General features: G+C 47.5%; 1 protein-coding gene across 2 annotated transcripts; it reads left to right on the forward strand.

Moving 5' to 3' along the window:
• The first annotated feature begins 2,558 nt into the window (after positions 1-2,558).
• On the forward strand, positions 2,559-12,596 carry PSMB5 (proteasome 20S subunit beta 5). Of its 2 annotated transcripts, none has more exons than XM_003901577.3 (3): positions 2,559-3,348; positions 4,263-4,569; positions 12,076-12,596. In XM_003901577.3, the coding sequence occupies exons 1-3, from the start codon at positions 3,151-3,153 to the stop codon at positions 12,360-12,362; spliced, it is 792 nt and encodes a 263-aa protein (XP_003901626.1). In that variant the 5' UTR covers positions 2,559-3,150; the 3' UTR covers positions 12,363-12,596. The 2 variants fall into 2 exon arrangements, with proteins under 2 accessions (XP_003901626.1, XP_009209435.1); XM_009211171.4 differs by lacking the exon at positions 12,076-12,596 and adding an exon at positions 10,628-10,773.
• The last annotated feature ends 605 nt before the right edge of the window (positions 12,597-13,201 follow it).

Raw genomic sequence — 13,201 nt, forward strand, 5'->3', positions numbered from 1 at the left:
GACTAGAAGATCATTGCTGTCATTCCTTCCTGTGTTCATTTGGCAAATATGTATTAAGCATAGAGCGGGTACAGAAATGAATAGTAAATACTTGTATTTAAAAGCTCACAATCAGGCCGGGCGCGGTGGCTCAAGCCTGTAATCCCAGCACTTTGGGAGGCCGAGATGGGCGGATCACGAGGTCAGGAGATCGAGACCATCCTGGCTAACACGGTGAAACCCCGTCTCTACTAAAAATACAAAAAACTAGCCGGGCGAGGTGGCAGGCGCCTGTAGTCCCAGCTACTCGGGAGGCTGAGGCAGGAGAATGGCGTGAACCCGGGAGGCGGAGCTTGCAGTGAGCTGAGATCCGGCCACTGTACTCCAGCCTGGGCGGCAGAGCAAGACTCCGTCTCAAAAAAAAAAAAAAATAAAAAAATAAAAAAATTAAAAAAATAAAAAAATAAAAGCTCACAATCCAGTAGGAGATAAATGTAATTTCTAACCAGGTAAAATGTGAAAGGGCCTTAAGAGAGGTACACATGCTATCAGTGGCAGAGTGAAAAACCACTGGAAGAAGCCAGAAGGACTAGTTGCACTGCAGGAGTGACTGCAAAATAATATATGCCCAGTAAACAGACACACTGCATTTTCCACACCATCCAAGTGTGAAACACAAAGATCTGCTTAATTGCATTCTGATGATTGGGCTTGGAAATGGTTGCCAATTTCAGCATTAAAAATACAGCATAGGCCCAGTGCAGTGGCTCACACCTGTAATCCCAGCACTTTGGGAGGCTGAGGCAAGCGGATCACCTGAGGTCATGGTGAAACCCCATCTCTACTAAAAACACAAAAATTAGCCAGGAGTGAGGTCGGGGTGGTGGCTCACGCCTGTAATCCCAGCACTTTGGGAGGCCGAGGTGGGCGGATCAGGAGGTCAGGAGATGGAGGGCATCCTGGCTAACAAGGTGAAACTCATTTCTACTAAAAATACAAAAAAAAAAAAAGAAAAGAAAAAGAAAATTAGCTGGGCGTGGTGGCGGGCGCCTGTAGTCCCAGCTACTCGGGAGGCTGAGGCAGGAGAATGGCGGGAACCCGGGAGGCGGAGCTTGCAGTGAGCTGAGATGGCGCCACTGCACTCCAGCCTGGGCGACAGAGCAAAACCTGTCTCAAAAAAAAGAAAAAAAAAAAAAATTAGCCAGGAGTCGTGGCAGGCATCTGTAATCCCAGCCACTCAGGACACTGAGGCAAGAGAATCGCTTGAACCCGGGAGGTGGAAGTTGCAGTGAGCCGAGATCACGCCCTTGCACTCCAGCCTGGAGGACAAGAGCGAGACTTTGTCTCAAAAACAAACAAACAAAATACAGCATATGGCTGGGCGCAGTGGCTCACGTCTGTAATGCCAGCACTTTGGGAGGCTGAGGTGGGTGGACTTCCTGGGGTCAGGAGTTCGAGACCAGCCTGGCCAACGTGGTGAAACCTCGTCTGTACTAAAAATACACACACACACACACACACACACACATACACACACAAAAATTAGCTGGACATGGTGGCGGGCACCTGTAATCCCAGCTACTCGGGAGGCTGAGGCAGGAGAATCACTTGAACCTGGGAAGCAGAGGTTGCAGTGAGCAGAGATCGTGCCACTGTGCTCCAGCCTAGGTGACAGAGCAAGCCTCCGTCTCAAAAGAAAAAAAGAAAAAGAAAAAGAAAAATGCAGAGTCTGCTAGGGGAAAGATGGGGCTGAATTGGGCATCAGAAGAAAGCGGAATTTCTTTTTTTTTTTTTTTTTTTGAGACAGAGTCTGGCTCTGCCGCCCAGGCTGGAGTGCAGTGGCGTGATCTTGGCTCACTGCAAGCTCCGCCTCCCGGGTTCATGCCATTCTCCTGCCTCAGCCTCCCGAGTAGCTGGGACTACAGGCGCCCGCCACCTCGCCCGGCTAGTTTTTTTTGTATTTTTTAGTAGAGACGGGGTTTCACCGTGTCAGCCAGGATGGTCTCGATCTCCTGACCTCGTGATTCGCCCGTCTCGGCCTCCCAAAGTGCTGGGATTACAGGCTTGAGCCACCGCGCCCGGCCAAGAAAGTGGAATTTCGATGTTGATAGATGTTGCTGCTAGAATCCAACAAGGAAGGCCAGACACTGACTTCATAGAGCCACAAAGCAGGAGGCAACATTTCATACATATGCACACTTCCTGGTTTGTTATAGTTCCCAAAAGATTTGAAAAATGAAGGTGGGTGGAGGGAGGAAGAGGCAATGAAATATAGTACGTTCCTGAATAAAGGGCATCATCTTAGCAAGTTGAAGTTAGAGAATCTCTTGGTACATATTTATGCAGTCTCAACCGTCCTCCAGGCTCTGAGATGGTAAATTACTACTGGCACTTATTCAGGTCTGACTTGAGAATCTAGTTTGTGGATTAACTGGACCCTTTGCTTTTTCTTCTTCCATCTGCCTTTTAGGCAATTCATTACTTATTCGAATTTCCACCAGACGGTAGGCGTCAAGAGAAGGAATATTGGATATTAAAAACTGGTTACTGTTAAAGAAGGGTTGCTGTATGGCGACTGACAACAAGAGGTATAGCACTTTATTTTGTTGCGTTTTTTACCACTAATTACTGTGGTTTAACTAATATAGGGAAATGGCCTCAGAATGGATCATTATTTTATCCAGTTTTAGAGGGTGCCCTTAAACAAGATGGCAACCTCAGGGGCGTTAACAAGGTGCTGAAGCAGCAGCAATGTAACCTGTTGCTTGGACACCGGGCTGGAGTGGGCGGACTCACTGCTAAGGGTTCAGAACCAATTTTCAACCAGTCACGCCCTTCTCAAAGATGGCCGACCTCACTTCCCTCACGCAACATGGACGTTTTCAGACACTTCCTGTGAATTTGAGGTTACCCTGATCTAGGACTACTTGCATGACCAAAGCCAAGATGGCAGGTACGTTTAAGATTAGTGAAGCCATCTATTTCCCCAACGCCCTTCGTGAAAATGGTCTTTCCCATCTGGCTCTTCTTTTTGGAGGCGTGGTTGCCAGCAGTCAAAATGGCTCCTTTCGAGAATAGATTTAATAGGAAGTGAAGCTGTGACGGCGAGGCGTTGCCCGACCTATCTTTGCTAGGCGTTCTCAGAGTTAGTTCTTTCTGCCCACACTAGACATGGCGCTTGCCAGCGTGTTGGAGAGACCGCTACCGGTGAACCAGCGCGGGTTTTTCGGACTCGGGGGTCGTGCAGATCTGCTAGATATAGGTCCGGGGAGTCCCAGTGATGGGCTGAGTCTGGCCGCGCCCGGCTGGGGTGTCCCAGAAGAGCCAGGGATCGAAATGCTTCATGGAACAACCACCCTGGCCTTCAAGGTGCGGAGCCAGCCCCCTTGCCAGGCTGATTATTGAACGCCCGCGACTTGCCTGGCCTCCCAGCCTGACCGGAGTTTGCGGTGGCCTTGGCCACCAACCCAGGCGGAGGCGCGGTCCTATCGTTCGGACCGCAGCAGTTTTGCTGTCTCATTGACCCAGGAGACCCCTGTCTTTGCTCTGGTTGGAGAGGGTGGCGGTGGGGCCGGGGGTAAGTCGGGGAAGGAAGCTGAGGCCTCTTGGGTTGATTCCTAGGCGACCCCAGGTTGCTGCTGTTCAGGATCTTCTAGCTGGGAAAGGGGAAAGGCCGCAACAACAATGAACCTTGGCCGAGGGAAGGCTATTGTAACCGTTTACCAAAGTTTTGGAAACTGGGCGGCCCCTCAAGGCAAGGGTAACCGAAACTGGCATAAAGGGGAAGCTGGGTTCCTCATCTATAAAATGATTTTTTTGTTGTTGTTTTTGAGACAGGGCTTCGCCCTGTCGCTCAGGCTGGAGTGCAATGGCGCCAGCGCCTCAGCCTCCAGAGTAGCTGAGACTATAGGCACACACCACCACGACAGGCTAAGTTTTTTATTTTTTGTAGAGATGGATCTCCCTGTGTTGCCCAGGCTGGTCTCCAGCACCTGGCCTCAAGCGATCCTCCCGCCTTGGCCTCCCAAAATGCCAAGATTACAGGAGTGAGCCACCACGCCCATCCTATAAAATGAATTTAATATGAGTTATATCCATGTAAAGGGATTGAGATGTGAAGCTCAGGTGACATTAATATATGGGGAAGTAGAGAAGTATACTGTGAAGTATAAAAAGATGGAGAAAGAGATGTGCTGGGTTTGGACTGATGCAAAAAGAAGTATGGTAGGAGTGTTTTTGTGGTCTTATGTGGCCTGTTTTGTGTTTTCCTCTGATCTTAACAGTTCCGCCATGGAGTCATAGTTGCAGCTGACTCCAGGGCTACAGCGGGTGCTTACATTGCTTCCCAGACGGTGAAGAAGGTGATAGAGATCAACCCATACCTGCTAGGCACCATGGCTGGGGGCGCAGCGGATTGCAGCTTCTGGGAACGGCTGTTGGCGCGGCAATGTCGAATCTATGAGCTTCGAAATAAGGAACGCATCTCTGTAGCAGCTGCCTCCAAACTGCTTGCCAACATGGTGTATCAGTACAAAGGCATGGGGCTGTCCATGGGCACCATGATCTGTGGCTGGGATAAGAGAGGCCCTGGTGAGTTAAGCTGCAACCACATTATCCTTGGGCTGACACTACAGAGAGGAGGAGTTGTATGGACAGATGAATTAAAGGGTTTGGTGTCAATGCTGAGGAAGTGTAATTAGGTTCTTAGCCCTTCTTTCTCCTTTTTTTTTTTTTTTTTTTGAGATTGTGTCTCATTCTGTCACTCAGGCTGCAGTGCAGTGGCATGATCTTAGCTCACTGCAGCCTCCGCCCCCAGGTTTAAGCGATTCTCATGCCTCAGCTTCCCGTGTAGCTGGGATTACAGGCGCCCGCCACCATACCTGGTTAGTTTTTGTTTTTGGTTTTTTTTGAGACGGAGTTTCGCTCTTGTCACCTAGGCTGGAGTGCAATGGTGCAATCTTGGCTTATTTCAACCTCCACCTCCAGGATTCAGGCGATTCTCCTGCCTCTGCCCCCAAAGTAGCTGGGATTATAGGCATGCACCACCACACCTGGCTAATTTTTGTATTTTTAGTAGAGATGGGGGTTTGCCATCTTGGTCAGGCTGGTCTCGAACTCCTTACCTCAGGTGATCCACCCTCCTCGGCCTCCCAAAGGACTGGGATTACAGTTGTGAGTCACTGTGCCCGGCCTTATTTTTGTGTTTTTAGTAGAGACGGGATTTCACCATGTTTGCCAAGCTGGTATCCAATGCACATGATCCACTGACCTTGGCCTTGGCCTCCCAAAGTGCTGGGATTACAGGTATAAGCCACCGCACTCAGCCTGTTCCTTCTCTTTTTCAAGGAAGGCACTGTAGTATAGGAAAAGGGATGGAGTTAAATCAGCTGTGTCATTGACTACCTGTTTGACCGTGGGCATGCATATTTTCTCAGCCTCTGTTTTATCATCTGTTATATTGGTTAAGTGAGGTAACAAATGTAAACCTACTAGTATAGTGTCTGGCTAATAATTTTCCATCTGTTCTCTCTCCTATAAAATAAGACCCAGAGGCCAGGCGTGGTGGGTCATACTTGTAATCCCAGCACTTTAGGAGGCCGAGGCAGGTGGATCACCTGAGGTCAGGAATTCACGACCAGCCTGGCCAACATGGCGAAACCCCGTCTCTACTAAAAATACAAAAATTAGCCCAGCGTGGTGGCAGGTGCCTGTAATCCCAGCTACTCAGGAGGCTGAGGCACGAGAATCTCTTGAACCCAGGAGGTGGATGTTGCAGTGAGCAGAGATTGCGCCACTGCACTCCAGCCTGGGCAATAGAGTGAGACTCTGTCTCCAAAAAAAAAAAAGAATTTAAGAATTTGTTGAATCCTACATGTAGCAGTAGTGCTATTTGAAGTGTTCATTGGCCATGTGTGGCTTGTGGCTACTGTATTAGACTCTAATATATGGTTGTCCCTCAAAAGTTAGTCATTTCTCTTCTGTTTTTTTCTTTTTTTTTTTTTGAGACGAAGTTTTGCTCTTGTCGCCTAGTCTGGAGTGCAATGGCATTGTCTCGGCTCGCTGCAACCTCTGCCTCCTGGGTTCAAACGATTCTCCTGCTGCAGCCTCCCAAGTACCTGGGATTACAAGTGCCTGCCACCATGCCCAGCTAATTTTGTATTTGTAGTAGAGATGGGGTTTCACCATGTTGGCCAGGCTGGTCTCAAAATCCTGACCTCAGGTGATTCGCCTGCCTCAGCTTCCCAAAGTGCTAGGATTAAAGGCGTGAGCCACTGCACCTGGCCTCTTCTCCTTTTTTCTTTAGAGAGTCTTTGGCCTAGAAGGAGCCTTTTGGGCTCCGCTCTTTTTTTGGGGGGGTGGGTATAGAGTCTCACTCTTGTCACCCCGGCTGGAGTGCAGTGGCGCAATCTCAGCTCACTGCACTCTCCGCCTCCCAGGTTCAAGTGATTCTCCTGCCTCAACCTCCCATGTAGCTGAGACTACAGGCATGCGCCACCATGCCCGTCTAATTTTTGTATTTTTAGTAGAGACAGGGTTTCACCATGCTGGCCTTGAACTCCTGACCTCAGGTGATCTGCCCGTCTCAGCCTGCCAAAGTGTTGAGATTACAGGGGTGAGCCATTGCGCCCAGTCCTGGGCTCATTTCTTTTATTTCTTTGCTGGTTATAATCACCCTTAACAATCGTGCTAGGTCCTGTTCTATCATCTCTGAAAATAAGTTCCTTAGCCTATTTTTCCTTTCCAGCATTTAAGAAACTTGCCAGAAAGTTCGACTCTGTATTTGTCATTTCCTCATCAGCCAGTTTTGAATTGTCCCTTTAGTAAAGTTGGAGTATAGCTAGTCACTTTCTACTTTTCCCTTCCATATGCTTAAAAATAATTATTATTTCCTCCTTTTGTTTTTGCTTCATTAATTTACCTGTTTACTAAATACCTAGTTACCTTGTAGAACAATTATAGGATACCTACCACTTTTTCACTTGCTTTCAAATGAGAATAGAAAGGGATGTAGGGAGTATCTGCTTACTACCCAATGGAGGATGAAAGGAAATTAAAAACTGGATGTGAGAGAGGACCTCAGTTTGTTACTTTGGAAATTGAGACGCTATTCTCTGAAAGGTGGGAAAAGACAGTTCCATACATTTTACATGATCCAGGGAAGCATTTTGGAATTGCTGCTTTGAACCCTTAACTGGTGGATTTGTTCTAGGTGGTGGAAACAGTGTAAGAGAGTACAGGGACTGGGTAGCAAGGAAAATCCAGGGAGACTGAGCATCATTTAAATAGTACCTTCAAGAGGCCTTCCTGACTACCCTGTCCCATTCATTGCGAGTCAGCCCCTTGCCTCATATTACAGTTGGCCCTTGAGCAACATGGATTTGAATCACTCAGGTTCACTTATATGCAGATATTTTTCAACCTAATTCTGATTGAAAATACACATTCCCAGAATTTGAAACCCAAATATACACAGGGCCAATTTATTTATTTATTTATTTATTTATTTAGGGGGTGGAGTTTTGCTCTTGTCACCCAGGCTGGAGTACAATGGCGCCATCTCGGCTCAGTGTAACCTCCGCGTCCTGGGTTCAAGTGATTCTCCTGCCTCAGCCTCCCGAGTAACTGGGATTACAGGTATCTACCACCCTGCCAGCTAACTTTTATGTTTTTAGTAGAGACAGGGTTTCACCATGTTGGCCAGGCTGGTCTTAAACTCCTGACCTCAGGTGATCCACCTGCCTCGGCCTCCCAAAGTGCTGGGATTACAGGCGTGAGCCACCACACCCGGCCAACTTTTCATATATGCAGGTTTTGCAGGGCCAACTTTGGGACTTGAGTGTGCATAGATTTTGGTATATGCAGGGGTCTTGGGACAAATCCCCTTCATATACAAAAGGACGACTGTACTTAACCCAAGGCTGAATAAGATAAATATTTTTTTTTTGAGACGGAGTCTCGCTCTGTCACCCAGGCTGGAGTGCAGTGGCATGATCTCTGCTCGCTGCAAGCTCGGCCTTCCAGGTTCACGCCATTCTCCTGCCTCAGCCTCCTGCGTAGCTGGGACTACAGGCACCCGCCACCGTGCCTGGCTAATTTTTTGTATTTTTAGTAGAGACGGGGTTTCACTGTGTTAGCCAGGATGGTGTCAATCTCCTGACCCCGTGATCCACCTGCCTCAGACTCCCAAAGTACTGGAATTACAAGTGTGAGCCACCACCGCCTGGATAAATACCATTTTTATTTATTTATTTATTTATTTTTTTTTTTTTTTTGAGACGGAGTCTCATTTGTCACCTACAGGCTGGAGTGCAGTGGCCAGATCTCTGCTCACTGTGCCCTCCCGGGAGCGACATTCTCCCGCTCAGCCTCCCCGGGCAGCACCATGGTATGCCGCCACCTCGCCTCGCTAGTTTTTGCATTTTTTAGTAGACGGGGTTTCACCGTGTTAGCCAGGGATGGTCTCGATCTCCTGACCTTGTGATCCGGGCCTCGCTCTCCCCTAGTGCAGCAGGGATTACAGGCTTGAGCCACCGCGCCCGGCCGATAAATACCATTTTTAAAAGAACCAGTTGGCTGGGCGCAGTGGTTCACGCCTGTAATCTCAGCACTTTGGGAGGCTGAGACAGGTGGATCACCTGAGGTCAGGAATTCGAGACCAGCCTGACCAACATGGTGGAACCCTGTCTCTACTAAAAATACAAAATTGTGGTGGCACATGCCTGTAAACCCAGCTACTCAGGGAGATGAGGCAGGAGAATCTCTTGGACCCTGGAGGGGCATGCCTATAATCCCAGCTCTTCAGGAGGCTGAGGCAGGACAACCACTTGAACCTGGGAGGCAGAGGTTGCAGTAAGCTGAGATCGTGCCATTGCACTCCAGCTTGGGAAGGAAACGAGCAAAACTTTGTCTGAAAAATCAGTCAGTCAGTCAATAAAAAGAACCAGTCAAATGCTGAAGGAGTTTTGAGGAGCAAGAGATTACTTATGATGGGAGGAATTAGGGAAGACTTCATGGATTGGTGGTAGTTGTCCTGAATGTGAAAAAGGGAAAGGGAACATAACAAAGAAAGGGAGGAAAGAAGCATGAAGCTTTTGAGGAGTAACTGAAAGTCCAGTTTAATTGGAACTAAGTGGGTGAAGGGGAATAGTGAGCCAAAAAGCCAGAAGGGTATGTTGGAACCAGATGGTGACCCTCCTAGGCAAAAGCATGGCAGTGGGGCTGAGAAGGGGCCAGAGAAAGCAGTAAAGTAGACATGAGAATCACTTGAACCTGAAAACCAATAAGGGCAGTGGTGCTCAAGCTAGCTTGCGTTAGAATCACCTGGAGGACTTAAAAAACAAGTTCCATACCTGTTTCCCACCCCACCCCAATTATAAAAAACACCTAGGGTAAGTCCTATGCATTTTTGAAAAAAATCTTTGTTAGATGACTCTAGTGCACGGTGAGATGTGAGAACCACTAAAATAGGAAAAAAAGTAGTGATGCCATTGGCAGAATTTCAGAAGACAGGAGGAAGCGTGGGTTAGTGGCGCACAAGAGAGATGAGTTTGGTAGGTAATGGAGAACCACTGGTATCTAAGTTTAGGAAGTTTGAATCTGAACTTGATGACAAAGGCATTCAGCTGGAGGGATCCAGTAGGCAGTTGGGATTGAACACTTTGTCTAAATTTTCATCTGTACCAAAAGGTAGCTAGTTTTTTTCATAAAGGGCCAAATAGTAAATATTTTAGGCCTGCAGGCCTAAATCTTTGTCTCAAATACTTAACTCTGCTGGTGTTGCACAAAACAACCATAGACAGTATGGAAACAGGGGCTGTGTTCCAATAATATTTTAATTACAAAAATAAAGGCAGTTGGCCTGGCCAAACCCTGTTCTATACCAGCAATAGAAATATAATGTGAGCCATCTACGTAATTTTACATTTTATACTAGCTACATTTTTTAAATTAAAAAGAAAAAAATTAATTTCAACATATTTTGTTTAACCTAATAAATCCAAAATATTATGTCAGCAGGTAGTACTAGTTCATTTCAAATGCTCAACTAGTCCCATGTGGCTAGTGGCTACCATATGGACAGTGCAGGTCTTTACAATATGATTACGAACTCTAGGCTTTATTATCCTCCTGTGTAAAGTATGTCTTGTTCTCCAGATATTTTAAACTCTTTGAGTTCTGGGATTATGGAATTTGTTTTTCTGTCACACAGGCTGGAGTGCGGTGGCATAATCACAGCTCACTGTGATCTCAACCTCCTGGGCTCAAGTGACTGGGATTATGGGGTCTTTTGGTGGGCGAGTGGGGATTATGTTTTGTTTGTTTGTTTGTTTCTTGAGACAGAGTTTCACTCTTGTTGCCCAGGCTGGAGTGCAATGGTGCGATCTTGGCTCACTGGAACCTCCACCTCCCAAGTTCAAGTGATTCTCCTGCCTCAGCCTCCTGAGTAGCTGGGATTACAGGCATGCGCCACCACGCCCGGCTAATTTTGTATTTTTAGTAGAGACAGGGTTTCTCCATGTTGGTCAGGCTTGTCTTGAACTCCCAATCTCAGGTGACCGACTTGCCTCGGCCTCCCAAAGTGCTGGGATTACAGGCTTGAGCCACTGCGCCTGGCTGGGGATTATGTTTTAAATGTTATCTTTAACAGTGTCTGAAGTTCTGTGCTTGAAACCTAAGTCATTTGGAATATACTTGCTTTGTGGGTGTGCTGAGAGGATCGGCAACATGGCAAGGTAGTTACCATAATGTAAGGTGAGATGGGATGGTATGTTGTAGAATCCTGGAGTCTTAATATTAAATTTTATTCCTTCAGGTTTTTTTTTTTTTTTTCTGAAGACAGCATCTCAGTCTGTTGCCCAAGCTGGAGTGTGGTGGTGTGACTATAGCTCACTGCAGCCTGCACCTCCTGAGCTCAAACAGTCCTCCTGTTTCAACCTCCCACAGACATGTACCACCACACCCAGCTAGCTTTTAAAAGAATAATAATAATTTCATAGAAGACCTATCTTGTATTTATGTTGGCTTCCCTGGGTTTCTCTTTTTAAATATATATTATTTATTTATTATTATTTTATTTTGAGACAGAATTTCACTCTTGTTGCCCAGGCTGGAGTGCAATGGTGTGATCTTGGCTCACCGCAACCTCTGCCTCCCAGGTTCAAGTGATTATCCTGCCTCCTGAGTAGCTGGGATTATAGGCATGTGCCACCATGCACGGCAAATTTTGTATTTTTAGTAGAGACGGGGTTTCTTCATGTTGGTCAGGCTGGTCTCGAACTCTTGACCTCAGGTGATCTGCCCACCTCGGCCTCCCAAAGTGCTGGGATTACAGGTGTGAGCCACCTTGCCTGACCTACTTTTTTATTTTTTTATTTTTATTTTTTGTTGAGACGGAGTCTCGCTCGGTCGCCTAGGCTGGAGTGCAGTGGCCAGATCTCAGCTCACTGCAAGCTCCGCCTCCCAGGTTTACGCCATTCTCCTGCCTCAGCCTCCCGAGTAGCTGGGACTACAGGTGCCCGCCACCTCGCCCGGCTAGTTTTTTGTATTTTTTTAGTAGAGATGGGGTTTCACTGTGTTAGCCAGGATGGTCTCGATCTCCTGACCTCGTGATCCACCCATCTTGGCCTCCCAAAGTGCTGGGATTACAGGCTTGAGCCACCGCGCCCGGCCTCTTTTTTGTTTTTTTAATTTTATTCTAGGTTTTAAGAGAACTGCTAACCGGGCGAGGTGGCTCATGCCTATAATCCCAGCACTTTGGGAGTCTGAGGAGGGCAGATCCCCAGAGGTCAGGAGTTCGAGACCAGCCTGACCAACATGGTGAAATCCCATATCTACTAAAAATACAAAAATTAGCTGGGCATGGTTGTGAGTACCTGTAATCCCAGCTACCTGGGAAGCTGAGGCAGGAGAATTCACTTCAACCCGGGAGGTGGAGGTTGTGGTGAGCCGAGATGGCACCATTGCACTCCAGCCTGGGCAACAAGAGTGAAACTCCATTTCAAAATAAAAGAACTACTGCCTTGGCATATGAATTAGATATCAAAAGGGGTGATCTTTTTTTTTTTTTTTTCCTGCTAACCTCATCTCCCTTTCCAGGCCTCTACTACGTGGACAGTGAAGGGAACCGGATCTCAGGGGCCACCTTCTCTGTAGGTTCTGGCTCTGTGTATGCGTATGGGGTCATGGATCGGGGCTATTCCTATGACCTGGAAGTGGAGCAGGCCTATGATCTGGCCCGTCGAGCCATCTACCAAGCCACCTACCGAGATGCCTACTCAGGAGGTGCAGTCAACCTCTACCATGTGCGGGAGGATGGCTGGATCCGAGTCTCCAGTGACAATGTAGCTGATCTACATGAGAAGTACAGTGGCTCTACTCCCTGAAAGAGGGTGGATGCAGCTGCTTGTGTTTCTTGAGGTGACTATCATTGGTAATATGGATACAGTGACCCATCCCCCATCCTATTTATAGTGGAAGGGCCTTCAATTGTATCAATACTTTAAGTTCTGGCACATTGACCTCTATGTGTTACCAGTCATTAATGAGCTGCTGCAGAGATGACTATTTGTTTTACTTTCTTGGATGTTAACATTACACTACTCACTACTCAACCTCAACCTGTGTTGCGTCTTTTGTCACACTGTCCCTCCTCCAAGCACTTTTCAGTCAAATAAGCCAGGACAGTGGGAAGGAAGGGACTGTAATTACAGGAAACAGTGGTGTGAAGACATTGTCTAGTGAATACATTAACGTCCCCACTCATGAAGCTAATAACGGAGAAGGAGAGAGAGGGAGGGAGGAGGGAGACACTTCTCGATTCGGTTTACAAAGAGATTAAAAGTTGATGAGGTGGAAAGATGCACAGGGCTGTACCAGGCAGGGCTCCAGGGGAAAAGGCTGTCACCCTGTGGTGAGGGAGGGGAGGCTGAGGCTACTTGCAGAGTGGAAGGGTGAGGAGGATAAATCTTGACTTTTAAACCAACTGGGAAGGGAAGGCTTGGACCCTGGGAAGGGGAGGGCAAAGAAGCAGCTGTGAAAGCAGTAGTAACCACAAGGTTGGAGATCCTTGTCCTTTTGGTCCTCTGGTGCATATGTGTGGAGGAGGGAGGGTAGTGATGGGGAGAGGGTAGTGATGGGGAGTTTATAGCCTCCTGGTCAGGAAGCATCACTAAACTGTCAATGGAATGTGTGGGTGGGGAAGAGGCCCTGCTGAGAGCACAGA

The sequence above is a fragment of the Papio anubis genome, chromosome 7 (assembly GCF_008728515.1).
Source record: "Papio anubis isolate 15944 chromosome 7, Panubis1.0, whole genome shotgun sequence".
NCBI lineage: Eukaryota > Metazoa > Chordata > Mammalia > Primates > Cercopithecidae > Papio > Papio anubis.